Source organism: Pleurodeles waltl, chromosome 3_1 (assembly GCF_031143425.1).
Source record: "Pleurodeles waltl isolate 20211129_DDA chromosome 3_1, aPleWal1.hap1.20221129, whole genome shotgun sequence".
In the NCBI taxonomy this organism is placed as follows: Eukaryota; Metazoa; Chordata; class Amphibia; order Caudata; family Salamandridae; genus Pleurodeles; species Pleurodeles waltl.
Genome location: NC_090440.1, coordinates 107,821,200 through 107,848,862, shown reverse-complemented (window position 1 = coordinate 107,848,862; position 27,663 = coordinate 107,821,200). Strand labels below are relative to the sequence as shown.

Here is a 27,663-nt window from a genome sequence, read left to right as displayed (position 1 = left end):
TTTGGTATTAATTTTGGGTGTGATTGTCTTTGATAAGAATGGGACCAACCATACCATAGCTATAGGAACATCTTCTTTAGAATTAGAGCCTGCTGTTTCAACAACAGATACATTTAAAGTAGATGAGAAATATTTGCATACACAGGAAGAACTTTCTTCTACTGTCTTCTATCGCTTATTGCGTGAGTATGTTGGGAAAATGGATGCAAGAGATTGTTATATTTGCACACAGATTCCAGCCTCTGTTGAGGAGGGAATTGCCTATCATAGCTTGCCGCTAACATATGGCATAAGTTGTAGTCTTTTACTAACATGATTCTATAACCAGGAGTATCCAATTATTTCTATTCGAACTTAGACGTTGTGTTTTATTTTGTACCTATCATTAGGGATCTTAATAAGGTAGCTAAGGACAACAATATAAAAATAATGAGGGATTTCTTTGAACCTACATTAACCTTTGGGACTGCTTTCGCCCATAGAAACAATTTAACCTGTTTACTTTCACGCTTAGAAAAGAGCTTTTTACATTACACAGAAGACAGGAGAAGCAAAATAAAGGCTAAGGTAGATAGGGGATTACTTTCATGTAGACTATGCATACACTGACTTTGCTAAACAAGGGAGACTAACTGTAGATGCACAACACGTAGGATAGCTTTGTATACACAGGCCACAATCTACAGTAGATAAAATATTTGTGGGAACGAGTGAATGTAGACATGTGTTTTTGTTTGAGTCTAAGTGGACATTGATGTTGAATGGTCAGGATCTGCCCGTACCTGGTATCTATTACATATGTGGGAAAAATGCATATTACCGTCTTCCTAAAGGATGGCATGGCACATGTCATTTGGGAATAGTTTTCCCAAAAATGTACCAACTTGATGACTTGAGTAAATTTCATAAAATGATTGAATTACAACCAAAGAAACAAAAGCGAGAAACAGTTTCTAGCATTGTAGGAGGCATATTTGGAGCAATAATTCCTTTAATGCGAGTTGTTCTGAATTCCATTAAAATTCGACAGTTGTCTACAGTTGTGGATAACATGCTGACAAAATATTCAGGAGCCATTATCCTTTTGGATACAGAAATGGCTGCGGTAAGAGCTATGACTCCTCAGAACCGCCTTGCGTTAGACATTCTTTTAGCAAAGGAGGGCGGAGTTTGTAAATTGCTAGGTTTATGTCACTGTTGCTCCTACATCCCGGACAGCAGTAAAGTAGTTAGAAGCTTGATTAACAATTTAACAAAAGATTAAACTAAATTAAAAGAACTAACCGAGCTCACTGTTTGGGAAAATGCTGGCAGGGGGATGACTGCTGTGGGAAACTGCATTGGCAACCTGGGAAAGGAATTTTAATGAAAATAATACAAGGTGTTTCAATTACTGCGATATGTCTAATTGGAATTTGGGGAATATGTAAATTGTACAAAGTGTGCAAAAGGAGAAGATTTGAAAAGAATCAGTGGAGGGTAGAATTTCAATTGGAAAGATTATATGGAGAAAATTCAAGGTGAAAAAGATTAAATAAAAATAGGAGGGAAACAAAATTTTAGAAAATCTATTCAATTAAATAAATAAATGTATTTGAAATGTAAGTGTGATAACATAAATAGTTATCAGAGGAGGGATTGTGAGAGCCAAAGTTTAGCATGAATAATTATCTTTTACGTAATCATACTTATGTACTAAATGTGTGAAATGATTTAATGTTCAAACTTAATGTTGACACAGAATGTGCCATTTTATTGGCCACCACCAAATGCAAGGACTGCACATGTTTTTATGAATTATTATAAACTAACGTTGTGATGAGAAAATATTCTGTTTCTTTAAGAACATGTCCTCTGCTAAAATAAATGCTGAAATAATATGAGTATTTCTTGGTTTTCCGCTGGGCCTCGAGCAGACAGGGCCACAGTGAGAAGTTATCTAACTCCCAGTGTCCTCACTGTCGATACATTTGTATGTGCTCATGTCTGTTGTATAACAAACTTCTTTTGTTCAAGTCCCAAATTTGTTCTGTGCATGTGTTAATGAAAATGTGTTTCTCTCGAGGAAATGGTGCAACAAGAATGTTTACATATCTTTGTTACTACTGTCAAGCAACAGGTATGTGAAATGTGCCAAAATGTGCCAAAAGGGCTTACAGATCATAGTCAGAAGAAGAGGGCACAAGATACATTTAGTATAGTTTGGAATTACGTGAAGGGAACAGAAGTGAATCAACGCTCTGCAAGCTAACATTTTATGCAATTGTGATATCTAATGTTTTTGTAATTGGATGTTCTTTTTACACATGATATGTTCAGCCAATAACAAATGCTTAGTAAGCTTAATTTAATGTTTGGGTACTGGGAAGAGAGATGCAGTCGCCATTTGCCATTCGTGCATTGCTTTCTGCTCTCCAGAGTCTTCACTTCACTTGGAGCGATCAGTCACTTTGACACTTCATGCTTTGCCAGTGAATCTACTGACATTTTGGTGCTTTATTATTTTATGAGTTTACTATGCCCGTTTAATACTGAACTAATGCACTGATGGTTTAGTAATCTTATAGTCCAAATTTTAAACCGTCCCCTACCCTGTTCTTGCCCTGATGCTGATGCTGTTGTCCCCCTGATAAAGTTATGACCTTGTTGCTGATTATCTTAAGGAAAGGTAAATTTATAAATCTGTGTATTGTGTTTGTCTTTTGTTTTCGAGGTAACAACTGCTACTGTTTTAATACTGATGCTATATATTTGATAGCATCAAAGCTGGATGTTTTCTAAAGTTATTGTTGCTAAACATTTTGCATGAAGCCCAACATGCTAATGCCAATCTGAAGTTAGTGAGGTGTTTTCTCCATACCTATGACTTGCCATTGTTTTATTTGTGAATCAAATGTATCTCATCTCTCTTGCTCAAATATTGAAATTATTAATTAGTGTTTTCGCTGTTTAAATTATTTTTTTTATTGCTTTGTTTGAACTAAGATTCTTTAGGCAAATCAGACTGCCTGTGATGTTTATTTACATGTATAATTTTGTGTTGAGACAAATTATTGTGACCTTAGCTTGTTAATATACGGAAATAAACATTTTAATTGAAACTAAAAGGTGTGGTAATTCGTGGCCAAATGGGTCATGGTGCGTTCTTTACTAATTCTTTGGTGATTGTTTAATATTGCTGTATTACATGACACCTGACAATATTAATTTAAACGAGTCAAAAGATTAATTGACCTTAAAGCTGAGTCCACTTATTATTATTATGACAAGTAGATAGGCCAAGGGCGTGCTCACAGTAGTATCATACCGCCTATCTGCAACACCAACCCTGCTCCTCGTGCTACACGGATGTGATGTAGAGGGATGTGACATCCATTCGGATATTGTCTGCGCTAGATAAAAATGCAAATAACTAAATAAAAATATTTATTTCTAACATGCACATGTCTTGAAAGCAGGCAGATGACACAGTTGTGTGGTGTGACGCTGAACACCTATCTGTGCAAGAAGTAACGCTTTGTGTTCTCATCTCTAAATCAATAATGGGTTGTTTTTGTGTTCAAGACGTCATTACAAGTATTATTGCACATTAAAGTTTATCTTACATGCTGCTCTACCTCTGTACTTTATTCGGTTTCTACAATATGCTTATAGATAGGGAAGAAAGGTTGACATGAAAGGGCCATACCGAATGCAAGAAACACCCAGAAAGTCCAAAGTTTATGGATCATCAGAAATATTTTGCATTTCCTTTCGCACCAATAAAAAGGCAAGCAATTGCGAGATTTTTGGAGGTTTAGGGTAAAGGAGCTTTCATCAACGTTTCCTGTGAGAAAGACTAAGGGCCATATTTATACTCTGGTTGCGCCGAATTTGCGTCGTTTTTTTCGATGCAAATTCGACGCAGAACTAACGCCAACTAACGCCATATTTATACTCTGGCGTTAGACGCTTCGGGCGCCAAAGTGCCCGGAGTGTGCGTCATTTTTTAGCGTGAACCCCTTCCTTGCGTTAATGATATGCAAGGGAGGCGTTCCCGTCTTAAAAAATGACTCCCAGGCCTTTACGTGGTATTTATACTCCCGAGCAAAAGAGACGCCCGGGAGTGGGCGTGGCCAAAAACGGCGCATTTGCGCCGCTTTTTAACGCCTGGGTCAGGGATGGCGTTAAGGGACAAGTGGGCTCAAAATGAGCCCAGAGTGCCCTCCCCTGCCCCCAGGGACCCCCCCTGCCACCCTTGCCCACCCCAGGAGGACACCCAAGGACGGAGGGACCCATCCCATGGACATTAAGGTAAGTTCAGGTAAGTATTTTTTTTTTTATTTTTTGTGGCATAGGGGGGCCTGATTTGTGCCCCCCTACATGCCACTATGCCCAATGACCATGCCCAGGGGACTCGGGTTACGACGATTTTTTCGACGTAACCTGACTTGCCCCATTTTAAGACGCCCATACGCCATTTTCCCCCTACGCCGGCGCTGTCTGGTGTATGTGGTTTTTTTCCACGCAAACCAGGCAGCGACGGTCTGCTTGCGCCGGCTAACGCCATTCCATAAATACGGCGCCCGCATGGCGCTTCAGAATGGCGTTAGACGGCGCAAAATTTTTTGACGCTAAACTGCGTTAGCGCAGTTTAGCGTCAAAAAGTATAAATATGGGCCTAAATCCACGATAGTTCGTTGTGAGAATAATCTGAAGAATATTAATTAAAATAAACCCTATGCATGCATTTCTCTGCTTAGTCACTTCATCAACGCACACGTCTCACAAGCTGTAGGTTCCTGATTATTACTCATATATTTCTGTCATACAAATAAAAATGAAAAAAATAACTTCATAGCATAATTTCGCCTACACTTTCATAAATCTACTGTGAAGAACCTACCGAGGGCGTATAACGCAATGAAGACTCGTTTGACTCACTACTGGATCTAGTCATAAGCACATATGGATATTTCACGTTATATGAAGAGTATATTACTATATTTTCAATTTTTAATTAGAATTATTTCAGTACTTTACCTCTACAAGTCCTTGCAAGATTCTGACAAAGATGACACATCCGAAATGCACCTTAGCTGCAGAGGGGATTAGCATATTGAGTGTGGCAGTGAGTAATATAGCAGCACCAAACACCCTGTAATGAAAACCAGATTTGTTTTATTACTACATTACCATAAGCAGTCACAAAAAGTAATTTAAAAACATCTTCGTCTTGGACTGTAAATCTATGAATCACACAGCCCTATCATATACACTGGAATTAGTTGAAAACTGTAAACTCCCAGCGAAATCAGGAAACATTAAGTACCTGTACAGAAAAATGCACTAATAGCTTTGTTTCTGTTTGTTTGTCCATTACTTATATAGATCATCCTGTTTTTTTGTCTGGCTGTCACACATTCTATTTGCCTCTCTTCAGTGCTTAATTTGTAAATAAAAACGTGCAGTGCCCAAAGCCCTCCTCTGGAAACACGTGGCTGCTGCAATTAAATGTGGGAATACGGAATACTGAGGCAGCGTAATCCTGACAGAGTAATCCTGAAGTCATCTCGGGGCTCTTTACTCCATTTAAAGCTACTCCCTGCCCCTTCGGCTAACTCTTGCAGCTTTTTTGCTTTCTCCCATTGTGACGCCTTTTTATTTTTCTCTTCCTCCCTCTTTCCCACATGTGTCTTTTTCTGGCAGTAACTGCTTGAGCCGCCCTCAAAAATTAGTGCTGGTGCTCCACACAGGAAACAAAAAGCAGAAATTAAGCACTGCCTCTCTTCCTCCATCCCTCTTTCTCATTGCCTCTGTCCATATTGTTATCCCTCTAGTGAATGTTTTATAAGGACCCCTCACATCATCATAGTAGAAGAGCCATATCCAAATATTTTATACTGAACCCCTCTTGAGCAAAAATATGGTAGTATTTTCAAAATTGAGGGGTACTTGCATGGGAGACCAATTTCATTAATGGCACTGCCATCGCGATGTTCAGTGACGTATGTGCCCAGCTAACAATTAAAGTAAACTGCTAGACAGTAAATGATATATTATGTTATATTTTTTTATTTAACAGGGTCGGCATTTCATTTAATGACAGACATAAATAACCATTAGAGCTATAAACAATCAGAGGAATACTTACAAGCCCCTTTTGCCTCCCTAGCGTCATTTTTTCATGCCAAGGAAGCGTTAAGGAGCCCCTACGTGCTACATACTTACAAAGTTGTGCAATGCATGAATTGTGCCACTTTGTAAACCCCTTGCACCACATTACACCTGCACCAGCTTTAATGTATGCAAGGGGGTGTGTCCACGGAGGGAGGCCCCAAAAAAGGCACAGTGGAATTTACAAAATTTCACTTTGCCTTTTTTTTCATAATTTTTAACGCTTGCTCAGGGCAGGAACGTACGTGGGAGACATGTAAGGATGACTTGGATTGGTTAGTGGACTACTGTGCAACATTAACAAATGACATATGCACCTAGTACTTGATATTATAACTTACATTGTCAGACATTTGTAGTCACAAATAATTTCCAAAGACACGTAGGCATAGCACTTCTGACTGTAGCTTTAATTGTGAAATATTTGTAATCATAAATAAATCACCATTTGGAAATAGCAGTCTCAAAGCAGCAGTGGAAATCAAATCAGTGCTCTGAGGATTTTTGCAGTCCCAGAGGGGAAATTTCCTAATTGTCTTTTAGATACTTTACCCCTGTATTGTTATGTCTCTTCTTAGTTTAGATTAAGAAAATGCCAACTTTCTAAAAGTTATTAAAGGAAATGCGGCACATCCCTTAACCTATGGAGCTGGGTAGTTGAATGAGTAAATGAACAATGGTCCTATAGGGGGAAGTAAGACCCTTATCTTCCTGAGAAAATCTCTTTAACCAGTATACCAAACTGTGCAAATTTTGCAACAATTCATATTTTATTATATAATAGATGCATACTTCTCTAGTAAAAAACATTAATTTCTATTTTGAATTTAGTCGTTAAGGTGCTCCTATAGTGACACAGTGAATAAGGTGACAACAATTAGGTGTGCAAATGTGCTCTGTACAATATATAGAAAGATGTGGTTAAAACATAGATTTTCTGCGATCTTTTATCAGAGAACTCATATTAATTTCGAAGTCCAGAAGTCAAATTTTATTGCTCGAGATTAATTCACAACATCAATTTGTCAACTTTTGGACCCCATCTTTGTAGACCAATCTATCCGGGGTCATCATCAGGACTACTAGCTTTTTATAGGTAGCACCAGTCAATCAACGTATTCTGTGTTATGAGATTTGCTTAGTGATCTCATCCTCCATTGGCTTTATATCCTGTTAGTCTGTCCTTTCCTTGTAAACCTCCCTATGCAAGCAGGCGTCCTCCGGTATGGAGAAACCTCAAAATACGAGACCATCCTTTGTTATTCCAGTGACTAGTCTTAAACCTGAATTCATATAAACCCCACTCCCCTGACAAAGTAGCCTTTTTTCACCCTTTCTTTCACCTTATTTTTTTATTTCTGCACCAAAACAGGCATCTTTGAGGAACACCTAAGCAAGAGGCCATCGCAGCCCTACCTAAGCACACTGAGACCACCATTTTGGAAGATTAGCGGTCTAGTGCCACACGCATCAACAAGTTGAGGCACGTCAGCTGCAGCAATCTTAAAAACCAGACTCCCATGTGAACTACAGTGTTTCAGACCCCGGGGAGGTGAGCATTAGGCAGAAAGCGGGAGTGTTTCTTTGATTAACTAAGTGCGTTTACCTCTTTTTACAACATGCTGCAGAAGTGGCCATATGGTGAGTCTAATATCCTGCATATATTTTCAGTGTATGACTAAGCACACCCCCCTCCCAGAGGATCTATGATACAAAAGCGTAGACACTAAAAAGCAGGTCACGCATGCACCACAAGTGCTTCTTAGAGGTGCTTCACGTGTTGAAGTGTGTTTATATGTTTTTTTTGTGTGTAGTATGTCCTGTATTTGTCTATTTTATGTGATTCACAAGTACCTTTTCCCACAAGTGGGCTGGAGGTGGAAGAGGCACCACACCCATAAATAATACGAATAGCAACTTTTATTCTTTCATTTTCCACAGGTATTCCAGAAGGACATCGATACCATTGGGTTCTATTTTACTTTAGTTAGGTGTACCATACCATACCACAGAGCATTTAATGTTAGTGCTTTCACTAGTGGTAGTTAATCAAGGAGTGACATTAGGGAGTCCACCTTGGTACTGAAGAAGAGTCTAGGGGTAGAGTCCGAAACATGTAGACCGACCAGGAAGTACGGTACATAATATACCCCACCTCCAACGCCCCTTTTTTAACCATACCTCCCCTGTGAGATATATTAGATTAGTAATACCACCCAGAGGCAGGTATTTTTGACTCACCTAAGACCTCACCACTCCTATCCCTCTCAAAATTCACATTGTTGAAACTACAACAGTGCTCCCACATAGTCCGTCAGCCGAACCAGGCCCAGTATCACAGCAGAACGGGAGGAAACCCAATGATGAAGCATGCCACCAAGTGGTAACCCTGGTTGGTGAGGGTTTTTCACACAAAAAATATTTTTTTTTCCACCTTGTGGAAGCTCCTTTTGGCTGGGCCTTTTTGTAATGTTATATAGACTATAAGGAGGACAGACTCAGCCCCACAAAGACCTCCTGCTCCCTCTTTGTTAGTATATGAATGAGGGGTAGTAGCCAATAAGCTGCTTACCCTTGGGGTCACTACACCCCCTAATGGACCCCTTCCTGTGGGAAGTGGACATAACCCTGTCCCACAGTTCCTAAATATGCTAACACTAAGATGGCAGACTTCTAAATGTTGTGTCCATATCAGGCAGCTCACCTTAGAGGTGGGATTGACCTGAGGGGTGGACACACCTCTCTGAATACTAAGTTTCTTGCCTGTCCAGGCACCAAACGGGCCATGGGCAGGGGGGTCGACATCTCTCCTGTGAGTGAAGACAGATCTGCATACCAAGGGCAGTTTGCTTCTTTGAAGCCCCTGGCCTTGGAATGCAGAGTCCCAGGTCACCCTGTTGGGTGGGATGTCTAAGCACCTTTCCCAGAGCAGGCTTGGTTCATCACCACCCGACAGCAAAGGCTTTTAACCTTGGAGGGTCAGACTCATGTCTGGTGGTGGCAGGTGGCTGAGACTGGCCAGTCCACACAAGGGTAGATGGTAGCTTTTCAGGGGGCACCACTAAGGTGTCCTCTAGGTGCATGTATTAATAAATCTACCACTGGCATCAGTGAGGGTTTGTTAATTTGAGATGTTTGATACCAAACATCCCTATTTTCAGTGAAGCCATCATGTAGCTGGGGACCTCACACTGATCAGTGTCCAGCACATGTACTTAAAATGGCTTCCCTGTTCACTTACTATGTCTAAGAATTGAGAAAGACATAGCGGGGCAAATCTGCTTGTGCAGAAATATCCTCACATGTAATATAATGCACCTGCCTTAGGGCTGCAAAGCCTGCTGTAGGGGCGACTTTCCTATAATGCATGTAGTGTTAGGGGACATGTCAAATAGGCTGTGTGTCATGTTGTGTTTTCACTTTTAGCTGCACCAAGATACGCAGCCTGCAACGGCACTCTGCATATGCTAGGTGATGGGTACCTGCGGGTGGCAAAATACATGCTGTAGCCCTTTGGGCCCTCTTTGTTACCTAGGCCCTAGGTACCAGGGGTATCATTTACTAGGGACCTTCGGTGGGGGCGGGGGGAAGGAATGACCAATTAGTAAACAATTGCACAGTTTTAGAGAAAGAGATTTGACACTAAGGACCTGGTTAGCAGAAACTCAGTGCACTTTCAGTAAACATTGTATTGAATACCAGACATAAAGTGTGAGTGACCATGTCAAAAAGGGGCACTTTCCTACAGGGAAGTAATCACAAGTAAAAGGAGGGAGCAATTCACAAAATGTGGGTGAATAGACAAATATACAACCTCTATTACACAATAGCAAACTAAATGTCTATTATCTGGTAACTACTTTTAAAGGATTGGTCTCATTTGTAACTTGTTTAATTACCTCCAGCCCACAAAGGAATGCAGCACAGTGACAAAATCATTTATGAAGTAATTAGTGATGTAATATTGTTTGAGATATCAGTGATGTCATCAATTATGTTCACAATTAAGTAGGGAGGTAAGATGGTAGCTACCTGCCACTGTGTAAACTATAAAACAAACTAGGATACTCATTGGATGATGTTATAAGTGATTTGAGATGTCATCAGTGTTGTCATAAAAGATGTCATGGAACATGCGATGAGTGATGTAATATGTTTAGTCATATGCAGTTTATAAGAGGGTGCATACGACTCCCAACATAATGTGCAACAGCACCTGGACTTTGCTTGCTGAAGGTTTTGCCCTGCCAAGTGGTTCTAATTCAGTCCTGGGACCTTAAAAGGGGGTATAAAATGGGTATAAAGTGGGATTAAAGTGGGTATAAAGTGCTGCAACTACCAAAAACTACTCATTGCCGCTATTGCACCCATCAGAACTGACAAATCTCCTTCCATGCCTTCCATGTTGATGCATTGCTGCTTCAGGAGAGTTTGCATCTCTGGCTGCGTGTATTGACAATAACACATCGCCTACACCTAGGGGGTTCAATTGCAACGCATTCCTCATTGACCGGTTAAGAGCCAATGCATCACCTACCTCACCAGGATTGACAATGATGCTTTGAGACTGCTGCTCTTCACATTCTTCCTCAACCCTAATGCAACCCTGAACTAAGACACTGATTTCAGCGGGCCAAGGCTGGTACCTGTATCTTTCCCGAGCTCCATTGCAGTCAGCCTGACTTTTTAGATTGGACCCGAACTACCATGTCTTGGTTGGCACTGTCGAGTAGGTTCTCATTATCCTAATGAGACTACTGGATTTGGGTGGAAGAATCACTTGTATTGCAGGGGACTGAGTCTGATCCCGCACCATGTGACACCTGTCGGCTTAATCCAGGTTTTTCCGGCTAAGTAGCAGTGCCCCATCTCCACCCAAGAGCAGGGATGATTGGGCAACCGGGTGCATGACACAAATGACTCCTCAGGGAAATCGTGGTCACTCAGATCTCATCCGTTTCTCTCAGTTACATTAGTCTCACATATGCAAGGGCAATCAGAGGCAGAATATAGTTCAGTAAAGTTTTATTGAATTAACTGCATCTTCGATAATAAGGCATGTATTGCAATAACTAGGATGATGAAGCACAACAGGATTAAGATTGTGACAAGGAGAGTAAAACACAAAAATAACGCTACCATGTTATCACTATGGTTTTTAAAAATAGTTCCTACCTAGGCTATGTTAGAGCACAGCATGTTAAGCTCTAATTCTGCCCTTCAGGTTCCCCCTGGGAAGACATCATTCCTCATACCTGAGCAAGAGGCCTGTAGTCTACATAAGCAGCTGCAGCAAAGCAATCAGCATACAGTCGTGGTCATCTGGTTGGAATATCCCTCTAACTTACATGGGTCAAAGTGGTGTTTTTATAATAAAACAGCTGATGTTCCAAGAAAGGATCCCCAAGTAAGAGTGTGTATGTTTCTGTGAACATTGGAGACAAAGCGTACCACTTTTGCCGGCAACCTATCTTACTGCAGCCTTGAGAAAAGCAGAGAGTGAAAGAAATGTCTTGTTTAAGAACATAGTGCTGACCTAAGCAAAGACCAGCTAGATAGAGAAAATTAAACAAGACCGCTAAGGTGGCTATTGTTAAAATAATATAATGAAGCTAGAATAAAACATATCTAGGTTAAAGTGTACAGCAGCAGGCCTAGTTTGCTAAAATAATGTGAATAAAACTATAGCTAAAATGGGTACACAACAGTGCTTTATGTTTTTAAGCACTATATTTGCAGATATTTATTATAAACTCACATCTCAAATTCTACCAATTGGATTCTTGTCATTTTGATGCTGTTTTGTTCATTAAATTAAGCTCTATTGTTCTAACCAGGAATGGTATCTTTTTATGTGGTCTTTTCACTGTTTACTGTTTTAAGTTCCGCTCAAATACTTTACAAATTGCCTCCGAAGTTAAACCTGCATGCTCAGTGCCAAGCAACCAGACGGTGAGCACATGTTAATTTACGCTGTGCAACTAAATTACCGTGAGTAGGATTGTGGTTCCTGCTTGGACAGGGTGCACATCTCTGCCAAAGAGGAACCCAATTTCTTACAGTCACTTTAACCTTTGTTTTGTTTCTGTAAAAAAATATATAGAACATATACAGAAAGTGACGCAAAACCCAACTCGTTTCGGCGCAGAACGTGGTCATGGAATATGGAATCTGGTGAATGCTCTGAAGTGCATGGTGCTTCCTTTTGGTGACTCACCTGGAGTTGCTTTCACATTACATATCTATATATTCACTGAAAAAAAACAAAGATTAAAGTAACGTTATAGTTAGGTGAATTTGTCAGTGACAACACTAATGTTTTAAACTAAAAAACACAGAAAGCAGAGCAAATTATAACTTGCGCCCCGCCATGCCCCGCTTATGTTCTCACATATTGCATCACTCATGACATGTTCTATGGCATCATTTATGACATGACTGATGACATCTCAAAATACATCACTCATGACACAACTATATTTTATGTTAGGTGACAAATTCATCTAATTATAACGTTACCATACCCTTTGGATTTTTCAGTGAATTTATAAGGTTTTTTTTTTCAAACACACTTTTTTATAAGACAAAGAAGTACTCCAAGAAGGAGGGGGTCCAAACCACAAACTTCCTGAGTAAAATACTCACTTTATTAAGCACCTCATACTTGTATCAGCTCCACAACAGGAATATTGTATTTTGTTTGATTCTCCTAAGGACAATAATAGTTTTTCCTAGCATTTTTGGTCTTGCTATGATTGGCATACTTGTAATGGTTTCCCTCGAGTGACTTTACCAACTCTGGACCACTTCTGTTTTTGGTTACGTTCTTCGCATCTCTCTAATAAAATTGATTTTGTTACATAGTAAGTCAGTTAATATGAGGCACTACTTCCTTAATTTTCTTTTTCCTAATGGTATTTTCCCCTTATTACTCACAGTATCGTCAAACTTTACTGAAGATGTTACATGTCGATTTTATTTATTTATCTTGCAGATTATCTAAATGAAATAGTGCTTATACAGCTGATTGTTTTGTAAGCCGAATATTGTCTACATGGTATGTTGCAGTTACATGTCGTGTCACAAACCTATTCTTGATAACGCTATTTTTCTCCTGTGTAACACTAATTGGCACACTTATCTCAACTCTCCCATTCCCACTTAGTACTCAGCACTGGCACTACTAACATTGTTCTAGGATAACTACTTGTTGCTTATTCTGGCTACACTCTCTTCAACAATTTGTAGGTGATTTTTGCACGCCTTCTTTTTCATCTTTCATCTTTCTAATACATATTTTTTCAGCTTGCAAGGACACACATAACAGTATTTGTAATCACTATTCTCTTTAACTTTTTACTTTCCATTTTTCTTTCATTTTTTATTCTTTTTGATCATCAATCATTTGGACAAAGTCTTTCTGAGAATTGAATCTTGCTGCACAATTTTCCTTATGGATTTCAGGTTTCCACATCTCGTTGTTGCTTTCTTTTATCATCTCTTTTTTCCCAATACAATCTAACTATTTTTTCTAGTCGCATGTAATTTCTTCCTTTCAGCCTTGAGAAAGCCCTGGCGTACACGCCTGTGGGGTGAAACACGTGTTGGCTGAACTTCTGCTTTTCTATGAGACCCATTATGTTGTATCTCAACTGGGAGTTACTTGAATTCTGAAATAAAACTCGAATTGGAGCAACAAAGGTTTTCGTTGTAGTCCCGCTCATGAAATTCACTGAACCCATGGCAATCTGACATTACAAAATTAAGTGGGACCTTACCTTTTTCTTATCAGTTCATCACACTTTTTTATAACTATAGTGGTACTTTTGATTTCAGTGAGCTTCCAGTTTTTTTTTAAACGTAAAGTAATATTTAATTATCATAGGCAAATCAAACTCCCTGCCACAAATGGCCTTTGGCTCTGCAGGTTGGGAAGTTGGGTGGTGTGCCACTTATATTATATATTTTTTTATTTATTTCAGCACAGGAAACTAAACCCCGAGTCCTGTAATGGCAGCCAGCAAAATTATTCTCATGTTGCTGGCAGCCAATCAGAGTGGTCACTTACTTGCAGCATTCTGCCACAGGAGTGAAATGGCCCAAGGAGAAGAAAAGCCTCCTGGCTAATCAGAACTCTCTATTTTTATATATTACCACTCCCTTGAGTGTCTCTTGAGACTCTGGCGGACCCAAATGTCCAGATACACAATTATTTTTCAACCTTAATTACTTAGAAAATACTGAACAGATTTACAACAAATCAAAGCGCAATCTTTTAACCAAGGTCAAGGTTCCTGTCAAGTATGGTGTAATTCCATTCAGCAGTTTTGCTGTAGTCTTAAAGAAGTCAATGGAAAATGCAAGAGGCTTTTGTGTTTTGGGACCCCCTCTTTTTTCTAGACCCCATCTTGATTAATCACCCTGAATATTTCCAGGAAGGAGCTAAGGTGTATGAACTCTTTTTTGGAACATTTTGTGAAGATTTGCCAAATGAGGCCAGTTATTAGCAAACCAAAAAATGTTCTTTCTGTGCAATAGAATACCTAACTATAAATGAATAGTGGTGACACCATTATGTAATATATATATATTTATATATATATATATATATATATATATATATATATATATATATATAGTCATTGAGAAAAACAAAGGTTAAAGCTTAGTTAGGAAAATTTATTTTGCCTATATAAACTGAGTTTAATTACCTTACTTATTATTACCTAACTATGACTCATGCCTTTTCCATGCAGTGCTGTCTGCTGCTTATAATAATTTGTAAGCGGTGGATAAATTGTAAATGAAAGTTATAACTATAACTTTCTAATTTTTAAAGTTTGTGTAGTTTAAACTTGGTTTGCATAGAGAAAATAAGTTTTCCAGCTACAACTAATCTTTAATTTCTGGTGTTTAATTGAATCTCAATGTGTTTTAAATTTCTAATTTAAATGTGTTTACAATTGTAGTGTTCACGGTTGTAAGTGGAAAGTTGTTCTGTGAAGTGTCGTAAAGTACGGGGGAGGAGTCTGTTGTAAAGTCTATTGTCATAGACTGGAGTATTGTAAATTGGAATCAAGTGGCGTAGAGTAGAGTGTTGTAGGAGGGCTATTGATCATAAAAAGCTAATGCTTGTGGGGTCCAAGAACACCCCCACCCTGGTAGGTAGAGCGGAGTCTTTCTTTTTGGAACAGTGCATCTCAGTTTAGTCATAGTTCCAATCATCATGTCCTCCATAGAGTAGTCTGTGTTGCTCACTGCCAGGCCACTTTTCCATTTTGTTGCACAGAAGTATGTAAGGAAGATGGTTTTTGTTTTGTTTGTTGGGCTCAGTTTTGTTTAATGAACCAGAGAACACGCAAAGAAAACTTGTACAGAGTAAGGTGTAATCTATTTGTTATATATTTGTTTATAGATTTCCATTAGCATGTGACAATAAATGGGTATTTCAGTTGTTCATGTGGTAAATCTGAAACTACATACACAGCCTAGTTTATTCTTTGGGCTTCCTTGCTACTTTTAGTAAGATTGTGATTCCTATGAAGACCAAAATGAATGAAAGACAATTGTTGTTATTGTTATAAATTTGAGATTATTATTTTTTCTTAGTGGCTAATTACCATGTCCTTCAAATCGTAGTTTGTGTGGCTCAGTGCTCAGGCAACTTATCATGAGTGCAGAAGAAAAATAGTTTTTATTTCTTGTGTCACTTTTATTTAGTGAGCATGCAAAGAAACATTTTTAGATTAGGATATATTATATTCGTAATGTATTTGGTTATAAGTGGTATTGTGCTACAAAATGTCACTAAGTTGAAAAACCTTATAACTTAAGAAATACTAACTCTACTAACCTGCAGTACCAAAAAAGAATCATCAACGCACCTTAATATCTAGCATAATCTGACTGGCCATTTTCACCCTACGTCAAATACAAAGGTCAATGTAAAATGCTTTGGATTTCAAGCCTATTTTGGAATCCCCTTTTTTCTTTGCACTCCCCCTTAACCAAACGGCGTGAAGCATTCAGTACTCCGACCTTCGTTTTACTAAAGCCCCCGGTGGCCCAGGTCCCTGGGGCATGTAAAAATAAATAAAGTGGGCCCTTGGGACTCCCCTCCTATGGCATTTTTATGCCCCAGGTACCTCTACCTTTCTGGGACTAAAGACACTGTGCATATGGGGGGGCCATGCCCAGGGACCTCCACCTTCCTAAGGCCAAACATGTGTGGGGGGGCACCTCCCCAGAGCTAAATGCATTGTGCATGCAGGAGGGGAGCATGCCCCCAGTGAGCCCCAGGGACTGCCATCTCCCCAGGGCTGAATTTAAATAATGAAGGTGGGTGTCCATCACGGACCTCGGCCCCAGCGACCACCACCTCCACAGGGCTGTTTAAGTTGGAGGGGGGCCACATAGCCCCACTCAAGGACCAATAGATGTCTCTGGAGACTGCTACCTCCATGACCGGCTCCTGCTATATACCTGGGTGCCCCCTTAACTTAAGTAAATAGCCCTGGGGTGGTTGTTGTCCCAGGCCTGTGGGGGTGTCCCAAGGCCCCACCTCTATTGTACTAACTTGCCCACGCAGCCCCCCCCCCCCCACACAAACTTGTTATTTAGCCCCAGGGAGATAGCCGTCTACAGGGCTTTTTGAGGGAAGCTGTATGGGCCTCCCCCATATAAAATAAACATTTTGCCCTCACAAGGTTGTGGTCGGTGGGGGGTGCACGTCACCCATATGTTTGTGTAATTGTCCCAGGAAGGTGGTGGTCCCCGTGGCTAATATAAGCCAAAGGACGAGAGCCCCATGCTACTCCTTCCTTTCTCAATTCCCCAGGGACCTCGCCCCCTCGGGATCAAAGAAAAGGGTGGGAGACTGCCCTTTTTTTAAGTCCGGCGAAAATCCACAGATTTTTCAGAGATTTAAAAAACAAAGGGGCATATTTATACTCTGTTTGCGCCGAATGTGCGTCAATATTTTTGACGCACAAACGGCGCAAACCCTGCCCCATATTTATACTTTGACGTCCGACCCCGCGGGCGTAAAAATTCCACCATGTGCGTCATTTTTTGGAAGGGGGAACCAGCCTTGCGTTAATCATATGCAAGGTAGGCGTTCCCTTCCAAAAAATGACTTTAAGGCCTGTGCTCCTTATTTATACTGTCATTTTGATGCACAGGAGGGGGTGGGCCTTAAAAAACGGCGTACAGCCTGATGTGCGCTGTTTTTTAACGCCTGGGTCAGGGCAGGCGTTAAGGGACCTGTGGGCTTGGAAGGAGCCCAGAGGTGCCCTCCCCTGCCCCCAGGGACACCCCCTGCCACCCTTGCCCACCCCAGGAGGACACCCAAGGATGGAGGGACCCATCCCAGAGAAGTAAAGGTAAGTTCGGGTAAGTATTTTTTTCAGATTTGTTTGTGGCATAGGGGGGCCTGATTTGGGCCCCCCTACATGCCACTATGCCCAATGGCCATGCCCAGGGGACATAAGTCCCCTGGGCATGGCCATTGGGCAAGGGGGCATGACTCCTGTCTTTGCTAAGACAGGAGTCATGTCAATGGGGGTTGGGCGTAAAAAGAAATGGCGCAAATCCGGTTTGAGGCCTGAATTTTGCCTCAGACCTGACGTGCACCATTTTTTGACGCACAACCCCCATTTTCCCATACGCCGGCGCTGCCTGGTTTGAGTCATTTTTTTTTACGCACACCAGTCTGCAGCGCCGGCTAACGTCATTCCATTAATAAGGCGCCCGCATGGCGCATTGGAATGGCGTTAGCCGGTGGTAACATTTTTGACGCACAACTGCGTTGGCGCAGTTGTGTGTCAAAAAGTATAAATATGGGCCAAAGCTTTTTAACCTTTAACCCTGGCATGGTCTGTAAGGAACCACTAGACTAAGGGGCTCAGGATCACCCTACCCTGGTCCCTTTTGTTTTTCTTTTACACTTTTTGTCTGGGAACCTGGGACCCAAGATTGCTGCCAACACTTCCTTTTTGAAGTGTTGGCAGCCAATCAGATTTCAACACAGGGACAGTTGAATTCGCTGGGGATCTGCGTTCCTAGATATCTAAATTATTTTTACCTTTTATGTCTCCAGAATTATTGAACAAATTTACATAAAATCCCAAAAAGCACGCTTTCTGGATCAAGAGCTAGCTTTCTACAAATTTGGTATCATTCCGTCCAGCAGTTTAGGCTGTAATTAAGTTAAAAAATTTGAAACGTAAAATGGGGAAAACGTGTTTTGCGATCCCCCCTTTTTCTTGGCTACCACTTGACGGATCATCCCAAAACTTTCAACACAACAGCTGAACCAACTAAAATATAAGCTTTGAAAATTTCACGAAGATTCGTCAAGCGGCACCAAAGTTATTGGCAAAACAAAAAAAACTCTGTCTTTGGAAAAAATGCTATTAACTATAACTACCTACTGGCGGTCAGGTAATATATATATATATATACATATATGTATACTGGTGTTAATCAGTAGGTAGTTATAGTTAGGACCATGTTTCCATAGAAAAAGCTTTTTTTTTTACTTGCTTATGCAGTTTGACGTATCTTCACGAAATTTTCCCAAAAAAAGTGCCCCGTTGATTCTTGTTGCACACAGAAAGTTTTGGGGTTATCCTTCAAGCAGGGGCTGAGAACAAGGGTCAAAAAAGTTGTGTTTCGCATGTTCATTCCCCTAGGACCTTTGAACATGACAACAGCAAAACCACAGGATAGAATTACACCAAATATGGCAAAAAGGTAGTTTTTGGTATGCAGATTGTGCCTTTGGTTATGTTATGTAAATCCATTCACTGAGAAATTAAGAAATATCCAAATTTGTATATCTCTGGCAGCAAATAAATCACGAATATTTGCGAATGCAGCTGCTATTTTATGTTATGGGAGAGGGTCCCCTAGCCGGATAATAGAAATGATAAGTGGTATAAGGAGTCAGGGTAGAGGTACCCTGACCCCACGGGTGTGATATAGGGGTGTTTAGGGTCAAATTATATGAGTTTAAAATTATTTTTCTTCACCATGCGAAATATTTGCGAACATCCTCGGATATTCAAGTATATTCAAGGACATTCAAGGATATTCAAGGATATTCAAGAATATTCTAGACTATTTGGGGATATTAGAGGATATTCAAGTCTATTCAAGAATATGAAAACAATTAAAAACATTTACAGACTCATTCATACACTAATTCATTCACTCATACATGCACTCAGAAACTCATGTGCCCACTCAAAAACCCACTCAGACACTCATGCACCCACTCAAACCCACTCATAGACTCACACATCCACTTTCAGACCCACTCAGACACTCACACACCCACACACACTCACAGATCCACTGACAGAGACAGGCCCTATGGTCAACCCCAACTGCTCATGGCCAAAACCCCGGTGTGGTATTTGTTTGTTATAAGGGCTTGGCTGCAGGGCCTGGCCGCAGGGCAGACCTTGCGGCCAACCCCCACCAAGCATGTCCTGAGGCCGTGCACGGCGGTGGTTGGATTAACATGTAGTAATCAAAATGACTTTACGTTAAAAATCCATAGAAATTCACTGAGAAAACCAAAGGTTGCAGGGATGTTATAGTTAGGTTCTGAATTTACTCATACAAAACCATGGAAATTCAGCAATTATAGTTAGAATTATTACAAGTAACTATCACTTGCGGCCTACGGCAACAATAACTCACACCTTCATTATACAAAGCTATTTACTTCACATATTATATCATTGATGACAGCTTCTATGGCATCTTTGATATTATCACTGCAATATTTGGTATAAAATTATTGATAAGAAAACTGTGCATGGCAAGGGTGAATTTCTTTTTTTTTTTTTAAATGTAAAGTAATTTTACTTACTATACGTTAATCCAACCACCACGGTGCATGGCCTTTGGCTGGAGTTGGCTGCACCTACAGCCAATTTCTATGATGACCTAACCCCATGCAATGAACAGACTTTGGCTGTACGCGACAGGAGTTGGCCGCAGAGCCTGGCCTGCGGCCAAGCCCTTATAAACACCCAACCCTGCCCTGCACACAGCCTTTGGCAGTGCGCAGCAGGGGTCGGCCACAGGGCCTGCAGCCAACTCCCATAACCACCCAAACTTGTGCCAGACATGCCCTTAGGCCTTGTGTGGCAGGCATTGGCTGCAGGGCTTGGTTTGTGGAGAGGCCCTATGGCCAATCCCTGTAATCACCCAACCCTGTGCCATGCATGTCCTTTGGTTTTGCGTGGCAGGAATTGACCGCAGGGTCTGGCCTGTGGCCGGGCCCTACAGCCAGTTCCTATAAACACCCAAGCCCGTGCCATGCACGGCCAAAGGATTTGACCGCAGGGCCTGGCCGCAGGTCAGACCCTATTGCCAACCCCAATAACCACCCAAACTTGTGCAGGCACGCCCCTCCGCCATGTGCAGCAGTGATTGGTCACAAGGTCTGGCCAGGAATTTTTGTATGAATGAGTCTGTGAATAGATATTTGCGAATTCGCAATGTTACTTGGGGGGCTGCACTGAGTATTGTGACATATTCGTGAACATCATGCGTTGAGAAAAAAAAAATAAGGTTAGGGTCATAATTTCATCTTCAAAGATCCCTATAACACAGTCCTGGGATCAGGGTTCCTCCACCCCAACTCCTTATGCCTTTTTTGATTTAATTTTTTTCAGTCCCGGGGACTGTGTCCCGGAACCTTAAAATGTCAGCTGCAACTTTCTGTTCAGGTTGCGGCCAGTCAATCACAGTAGTCTTGGTAGCGCACTCATTCGTGAATATGCTGCGATCTTCGCAAATTTGCCGCAAAGGATCCGCTGCCGTAGAACTTTCAATTTCCTTTAATGTCTCTTACACTTCTGAATGGATTTATATATACCAAGTAACAAAAAGCGTACTCTGCATACCAAAAGTTACCTTTCTGCCAACTTTGGTGTAATTCTATCCAGCGGTTCAGGCTGCAGGTATCTCTAAAGAGTCTATGGTAATTAAATGGGAAACTCACATTTTTTGACCCCCCCCCCCCTTTTTCTCAGCTCCTGCTTGATGGATCACCCCAAAACTTTCCATGCACAACAAGAATCACTGGCAATTTTGTGAAGATTCTTTGAATGACATCAAGGATATAGGCAAGTCAAAAAAAGACTTTTTCAACTGAAATATGGTCCTAGCTATAATTACCTACTGGTGACCTCCAGTAGGTAATATAGAGTGGATTTGGGTTAGACATTTTCATCCTTTAGTACTTTAGTTTGTTCACTGCCATTCACATTTTGCTTCCATGCTCCATGACATATTGCATGGGGTAATGCTCCACGCACATTAGCAGTTGGCTCTCTTACACAGTCAATGATAGCATTTTAGGTGAAAAGAGGTGTACTTCAGTGGCAGAAGTGGTGGGCACTGTTTTTCTCTTCTATTCTCTATAGATTTATTTTTTAAATCACCTTAGTGTGTTCGAACTGTCTTCAGCTTACAATAATTTAAAGCCAATTGATTTTCTTTTGCTTTAGTAAGAATTTAATGTTCCTGTGGTGTGAATTAAAACTAATAAAAAGAGTTTCTAAGTCCTATCTTAGTGTTACTGCCTAATAGGAGGCATGCAGTCTGGTCTAATGAAATTATATGCAATGGTTATTTTTAAATCCAATGTTTTTTTTGCAAGGTGTAAAAGTTACATTTAAGCAGGGGCATTTTTCCTTTTTCATTTTATGGCACATGCTTGGAAAGAAATCCATTGCACCAGTTTACCAAGGTCAGAGCTATTAACTTTGACAATGCTGGTTTAAACTTTGGACCAGGACTTCTTCAGGAGAAGGACCCTGCTTTATTTTGTTGAACCAGGCCCTAAAAACCTTCTAAGATGCCAGGTCACAGGCCATTCCAGCAGCCGCCGCTGCCCCCTTGTCTGTATTTTACAGTATGTCTTGGAAAACTGAGGGAACCCACATAACCCAAATCTCATGCATCTCATTTTCCCTCATGTGATTATGTGAAAATAAACAAACTGTCATTAAAAATACCATAACATGCAATCCAAAATAAACAAATGTAAAAATGAAGCCCGGTATTAAGTATCATTGAAATGAATAAAAAAGATCATTGATATAATGTAGTTTTTCAGGTCTGAAAATGCATCAAAGTGATTTTAATGTTAATGGAAAAGATGTTAGGGTTGCAACAATGTTAAGCAGTCGGATTTTAAACATAGTCAGGGTTACTGGAATTATGCGGGAGGGAAGGACCAATTTAAGTGGTGAGTTCGCTAAATTATTGTTTTATAAAAGACACATTGTGAGGGGTAAAGTGGCACAATCTGAGTTATTATTGCTTTGCTTTGTGTTTTTACAGGTGTTAACACCTCCTGGGCAAGAATTTGTACCAACGTAACAACCGAATACAACAACAAACAGCTGACAGTTGGCCAAACAACTGTTACGAAAGGCCTTTCACTGTGCTGGAAAACAGTTCTCTACGTTTTTAATAACTCTGATTCGATTGAACTAGAAACCTTTTTTGTTACAATCTGCAGATTATGCATCAGATGATAGATTAATCGGCACATGCGGTAAATCTATCTGATCTGGAAAGTGCTGCAGCTGCATAATTCCAGTGGCCCTTAATATAGTTTATGGCTGTGGATGGGTAAAGGTTTAGGCTCTGATTTATACTTTTTTTGCGCTGCATTTGCATCATTTTTGACGCAAAGCAGAGTAAATTTACAAAATACCATTGTATTTTGTAAATTTGAGCTACTTTTGCATCCACAAATGACGCAGATGCGGCGCAAAAAATGTATAAATCAAAGCCTTAGTACCAGTGGTCAGTTTAATGTTTTGTTGAGGTGTGATGCTTCAGTGCTTTCAATATTCAGGTTTGAAAGAGGGGACGGTTTCTAGTTAGGGTTTGGTTTAGGGAAGCAGTTATGATTAGAGAAGGCTAAAGGAATAGAGCAGCACTTTATATGCTGCCCGCCTTCCCAAGGAAAGGAAAGCCGCTGTTCCTGAGGAGGATATCCAAGTGCTGTGTGTTATGTTTGTCGAGTTGGGCAGAGGATAGCCGGCAGGATTCAACTGGCCTCTGACACACTCGGCTACGGTTTACTGGTTCTCAGCAAATTAGACTGCACTGTGTTTCCCTTTCACTGTGTGAAATTTCAGGGATTTCGGCTCTGGCAGGAGTAGTGTAATGGGTGCATATATCCTCTGATCCTTGTGTTGTGGCCGTGTCAGCCACAACACAATGAATTGAAGGCAGCACGCTGACTCAAAGACTCACGCGACACCGTTGGATCCGTTTTATGGTCGGCGTGGTCGGAGCGGCCTGGCACGCTTGTTCCGAAGCAGCACGGGTCTTCCTGCTGCTGTCGGCGCGCGTGTCCCTGGCTCCGGCCACGCCCCAGCTTTATTTATAGCTCTGGACCGGAGGCCACGGAGCAAACCAAAAGCCAACAATCACAGAGGTGGAATCCATCCGGACACATCCGGGGATTCCACCATAATGCTTTTTAACCCCAACAACCCCCACACTTGAAAACAGTGTCCACTGGTCGGTTACGTCACCGACCAGCGACACTACATTCCTCCCCAAAAATGTGAAAAACCATTACAACAGAAAACACACAAACTACTGTCCATTAGTCACACAAATGATCACGCAGCCGAACAGAGGGGCAGGGATTGCTACGCAAGTTATATCGGGAAGATCCTGAGCGATGAGGAATTACACCAGGACTCACATCCCCAGACACCCGTCCATCTGGAACAGGATTAGAACTACATTCAGGCTGATCACCAGAGCTGGACGGTGAACTACCCACACCAAGTCCTGGACACAGCGGACCCACATCATCAGCTTCACGGAAACTGTCCTCGACTGCAGCTCCAGAAGAATAAAAACGTTTGAACAAAGAGATGTTGCGGGTCACAGTCTCATTCCCACGCCGGGCAACAATAGCAGATCCATTTCATTGCACAACTGTCCAAGGAACAGAACTAAAAGGTGTACGAAACTTGCTCCCTGGCAGCACCTGCTTCAGTAACACTTGATCACCCACTCGCAGATCAGACGGGATCGCTCGGCGAGCATGGCTAGCCCGCTGGTTGGACACATGCCTCTTCTCCTGGATTGCATCAATGGACACAGCAGGAGGAATCCAAGAAGAATGATGAGGAATTGCATCCATCGACGCCCTCCCAAAGGAAAGGTGAGTCGGCGCTCTGTTCGTGGTGGAGTGGGGAGTTTGCCGGTAATTCCTCAGAAACGAGAAAATGGCATATTCAACAGCTTGACCACCCGCTACAGCGATACGAATATCTTTGTTCAGAGTCCTCATGAATCTTTCTACCTCACCGTTAGCCTGAGGCCAACGCGGGGTAATGTGGCGGTGACGCGTGCCCGTCACATTAAGATACTCAGCTAGTTCTCTACTTCGGAATGGGGGTCCATTATCTGTCTTTATCTCGGCGATGAGACCATGGGTAGCCATTGCCTTCTCTAAACCAGCAATCACAACATCAGTGGTCAGGGCAGAGATGATCTCGACTTCAGGGTACTTTGAGAAATCATCGATAAGGACCATGGTGTGACGACCATCAGGTAAGCTTCCAAAATCCAAACTAGCCGACACCAACGGACCAATCGGGGATGGCTCAGTTTCGATCGGATTGGGCCTGCTCGGCTAACCAGTTGCCTGACACCATCTGCAAGATCTCACCAGACTCTCGACTTGTTCGTCCATAAGAGGAAACCATACTTTCGACCTGAGACAGCTCTTTGTCTTCACCATTCCTTGGTGGCAATTGTGGGCCACCTCCACCGCTCTGGGAGTAAGGTAAGAAGGAATCACCAAACTATTTCCTCTCAACAGGCACCCCTCAACACCCATTGTGAGCTCATCCCTCACATTGTATAGACTCCCGATAATGCGTTGAGACTCTGAATTTAGCAGCGGTAACTGCCCTTTAAGCCGGCGCCATTGATTATTTTGCATGGCTACCATGACCTTCTGTAGACATTCATCCCGCTTGGTAGCCTGAACAATGTCAGTCATCGTCATCGGAATTGGTCTGGACCGATCCGTGATATATCTCACATAGTCCTCTGTCTCTTGTGCCTCTTCCATCTCCATAGCAGATGCAGCTCGGGGATGTCTTGACAAATAGTATGCCGGATTTTCAGATCCCGGGCAGTACTCTAATTGGCACCGATAATCTTGCAATTGTAACATCCACTTCTCAATCCTCAGCGGGGGTTTTGAAGCAGTGCCATTGAAAAGAGGAAGTAACGCCTTGTGGTCAGTAGTTACGATAAATGGGCGGCCATACACATAAATATGGAAGTGTTTGCAGCCCCAATGTACTGCAATAGCCTCCTTTTCTATCTGCGAATAACGCTGTTCCGTTTCAGTCAGCGACCGGCTGGCATAGACAACAGGGGACCACATTCCTTCAGAGTGTTCTTGCAGTAAAACGGCCCCCAGTCCTTTTGGTCCAGCATCCACGGCGATTTTGGTGCTTCGTTTTGGGTCAAAATACTTCAAAATAGTCTAGATGGAAAGTGCATCTTTGATCATATCAAACGCGGACTGCTCCAGTACTTCCCACCTCCAAGGCTCAGAAGCTTTGGTGAGATTCCGCAGAGGCTGCGTGAGGTTAGACAAATCCTTAATAAATCGGCCGCAGTAGTTTACCATTCCTAGAAAACTCCTGACCTCAGTGATGTTGATGGGGGGGGACGCTTTTTTAATGTCAAGGACTTTGGCCGGATCGGGGGCTACCCCACTAGAGGAAAACGTGTAACCAAAAAATTGTATCTTGTCCTTTAAGAATTCACATTTCTCTCGATGGAGCGTGAGCCCTGACTCCTGAACACGTTGTAAAACCTTCTGAAGTTGGGAATGGTGTTCTGCAATGGTGGGCGCATGAACAAGAATGTCATCACTAACATTTATAGTCCCAGGCAGTCCAATCAACAACTCTTGGATGACATTTTGGAATACCTCTGCAGCACTGGATACGCCAAAACTCAACCGTTTATACCTTCGGAGTCCAACATGTGTAGAGAAAGTCGTAATGTAACGGGATTCTTTGGCCAATACCAACTGGTGATATCCGGACCTGAGATCCAGTTTCGAGAACCATCTGGACTCGCTGAGCTCCCGCAGGATGTCGTCAATCGTTGGCGTTAAATGCCTTTCCCTCTTTATGGCAGCATTCGGGAGGCGCATGTCCACACAGATTCTCACCTCGCCAGGCTGTTTGGGCTTCCTTGCTACCACGATGGGGGAAACCCACGGAGTAGGTCCAGATACTTTCTCAATGATTCCAGCTTTTTCCAAGTTCTCCAGTTCCCTCTCTACTTGTGGCCGAAGGTGGAACGCCATTCGCCGATGACGAAGAGCTACGGGCTGTACGGTGGGATCAATGTGGAGTTTTATTTCTTGGCCTCGGAGACATCCTATACCTTTGAACACCCCTGCATATCGGGCCACCAGTTCAACTATGGACTCTTGATGAATGCTGAGTGCAAAAGACATAATCGCCAACTCTTCTGTCGCTTTGCAACCCAGCAGCATTCCCGTTCCTTCTTCCGTCACATAGATTTTCGTGGATGTTGATTGTGACCCGTGGGTGAGAAGGGTTTGGAACATGCCTCTCAAAGCCAAAGGGGTGTTCTGCCCGTATGCGTACACCTTGATGTTTGTCTGGGTCAGTGCTGGAGCCGGTACCATCCGATTATACTCCTCTGCGGCCAACAGATTTATGGACGCTCAGGTGTCTACCACAGCAACAACCTCATGTTCGCCCATCATGATCTGGCATTTTGGAAGTGGCTCTTGTCGAGGGTTGGAAAGCTTGACCGCAAATATGGAATGGACAACATGAATCATCGCTTCGTCATCATCCATGTCACTCCCCCGCTCTGATTTCTCGGGAGGAGCCTCTTCCAGCGCGACGTTGACGGACGCACTTGCAGCTTCCTTAGATCGGCACGCCTTTGCGAAATGATTCAACTTTCTGCAGCTAGAACATACTTTTCCTTTGGCTGGGCAATCAGATGATCTATGCGGTGTTCCCCCACAATACCCACATTGTCTCATTCGGGCTTTGTTCAGTCGTGGTTTTGGTCTGTTCATCTGCGCCGTGACTACATTGACCACCTCTTCCTTTATTGGTCGTTGTAAGGCAGCTTCCATGTGCGAGGCTCAAGCTCTCGACAGCTCTTTCGTGCGTCCCAGTTGCAAAATATCCGGCAAGGACTTTCCAGATTCCTCTAAGATCCGCTCTCGGAGCTTTATCGACGCGCACCCTTGAATTAACTGTCCTCTCACCTCTTCCGTTTCGTCATTCAATCTGCACGTGCTCGCCAAATCTCTCAGTCTTAGATGGAATGCATCTAACGACTCTTCCATTTGTTGCCTCGCTTGTCTGAATATGAATCGTTCATAGTCCGTGTTGACCTTAGGTTCAAAATGCCTATTGAGTGCTGCTA

The 27,663-nt window shown here is 42.0% G+C and overlaps 1 protein-coding gene across 1 annotated transcript in view; it reads right to left on the bottom strand.

Annotated features, from left to right (window-relative positions):
• The window catches only part of SLC17A6 (solute carrier family 17 member 6), a 281,370-nt gene that overhangs the window by 159,075 nt on the left and 94,632 nt on the right, over positions 1-27,663 (bottom strand). Inside the window, exon 4 of the mRNA XM_069221946.1 lies at positions 5,023-5,137. Coding sequence (XP_069078047.1) covers positions 5,023-5,137 — 115 coding nt within the window. The remainder of the gene's footprint in view (positions 1-5,022; positions 5,138-27,663) is intronic.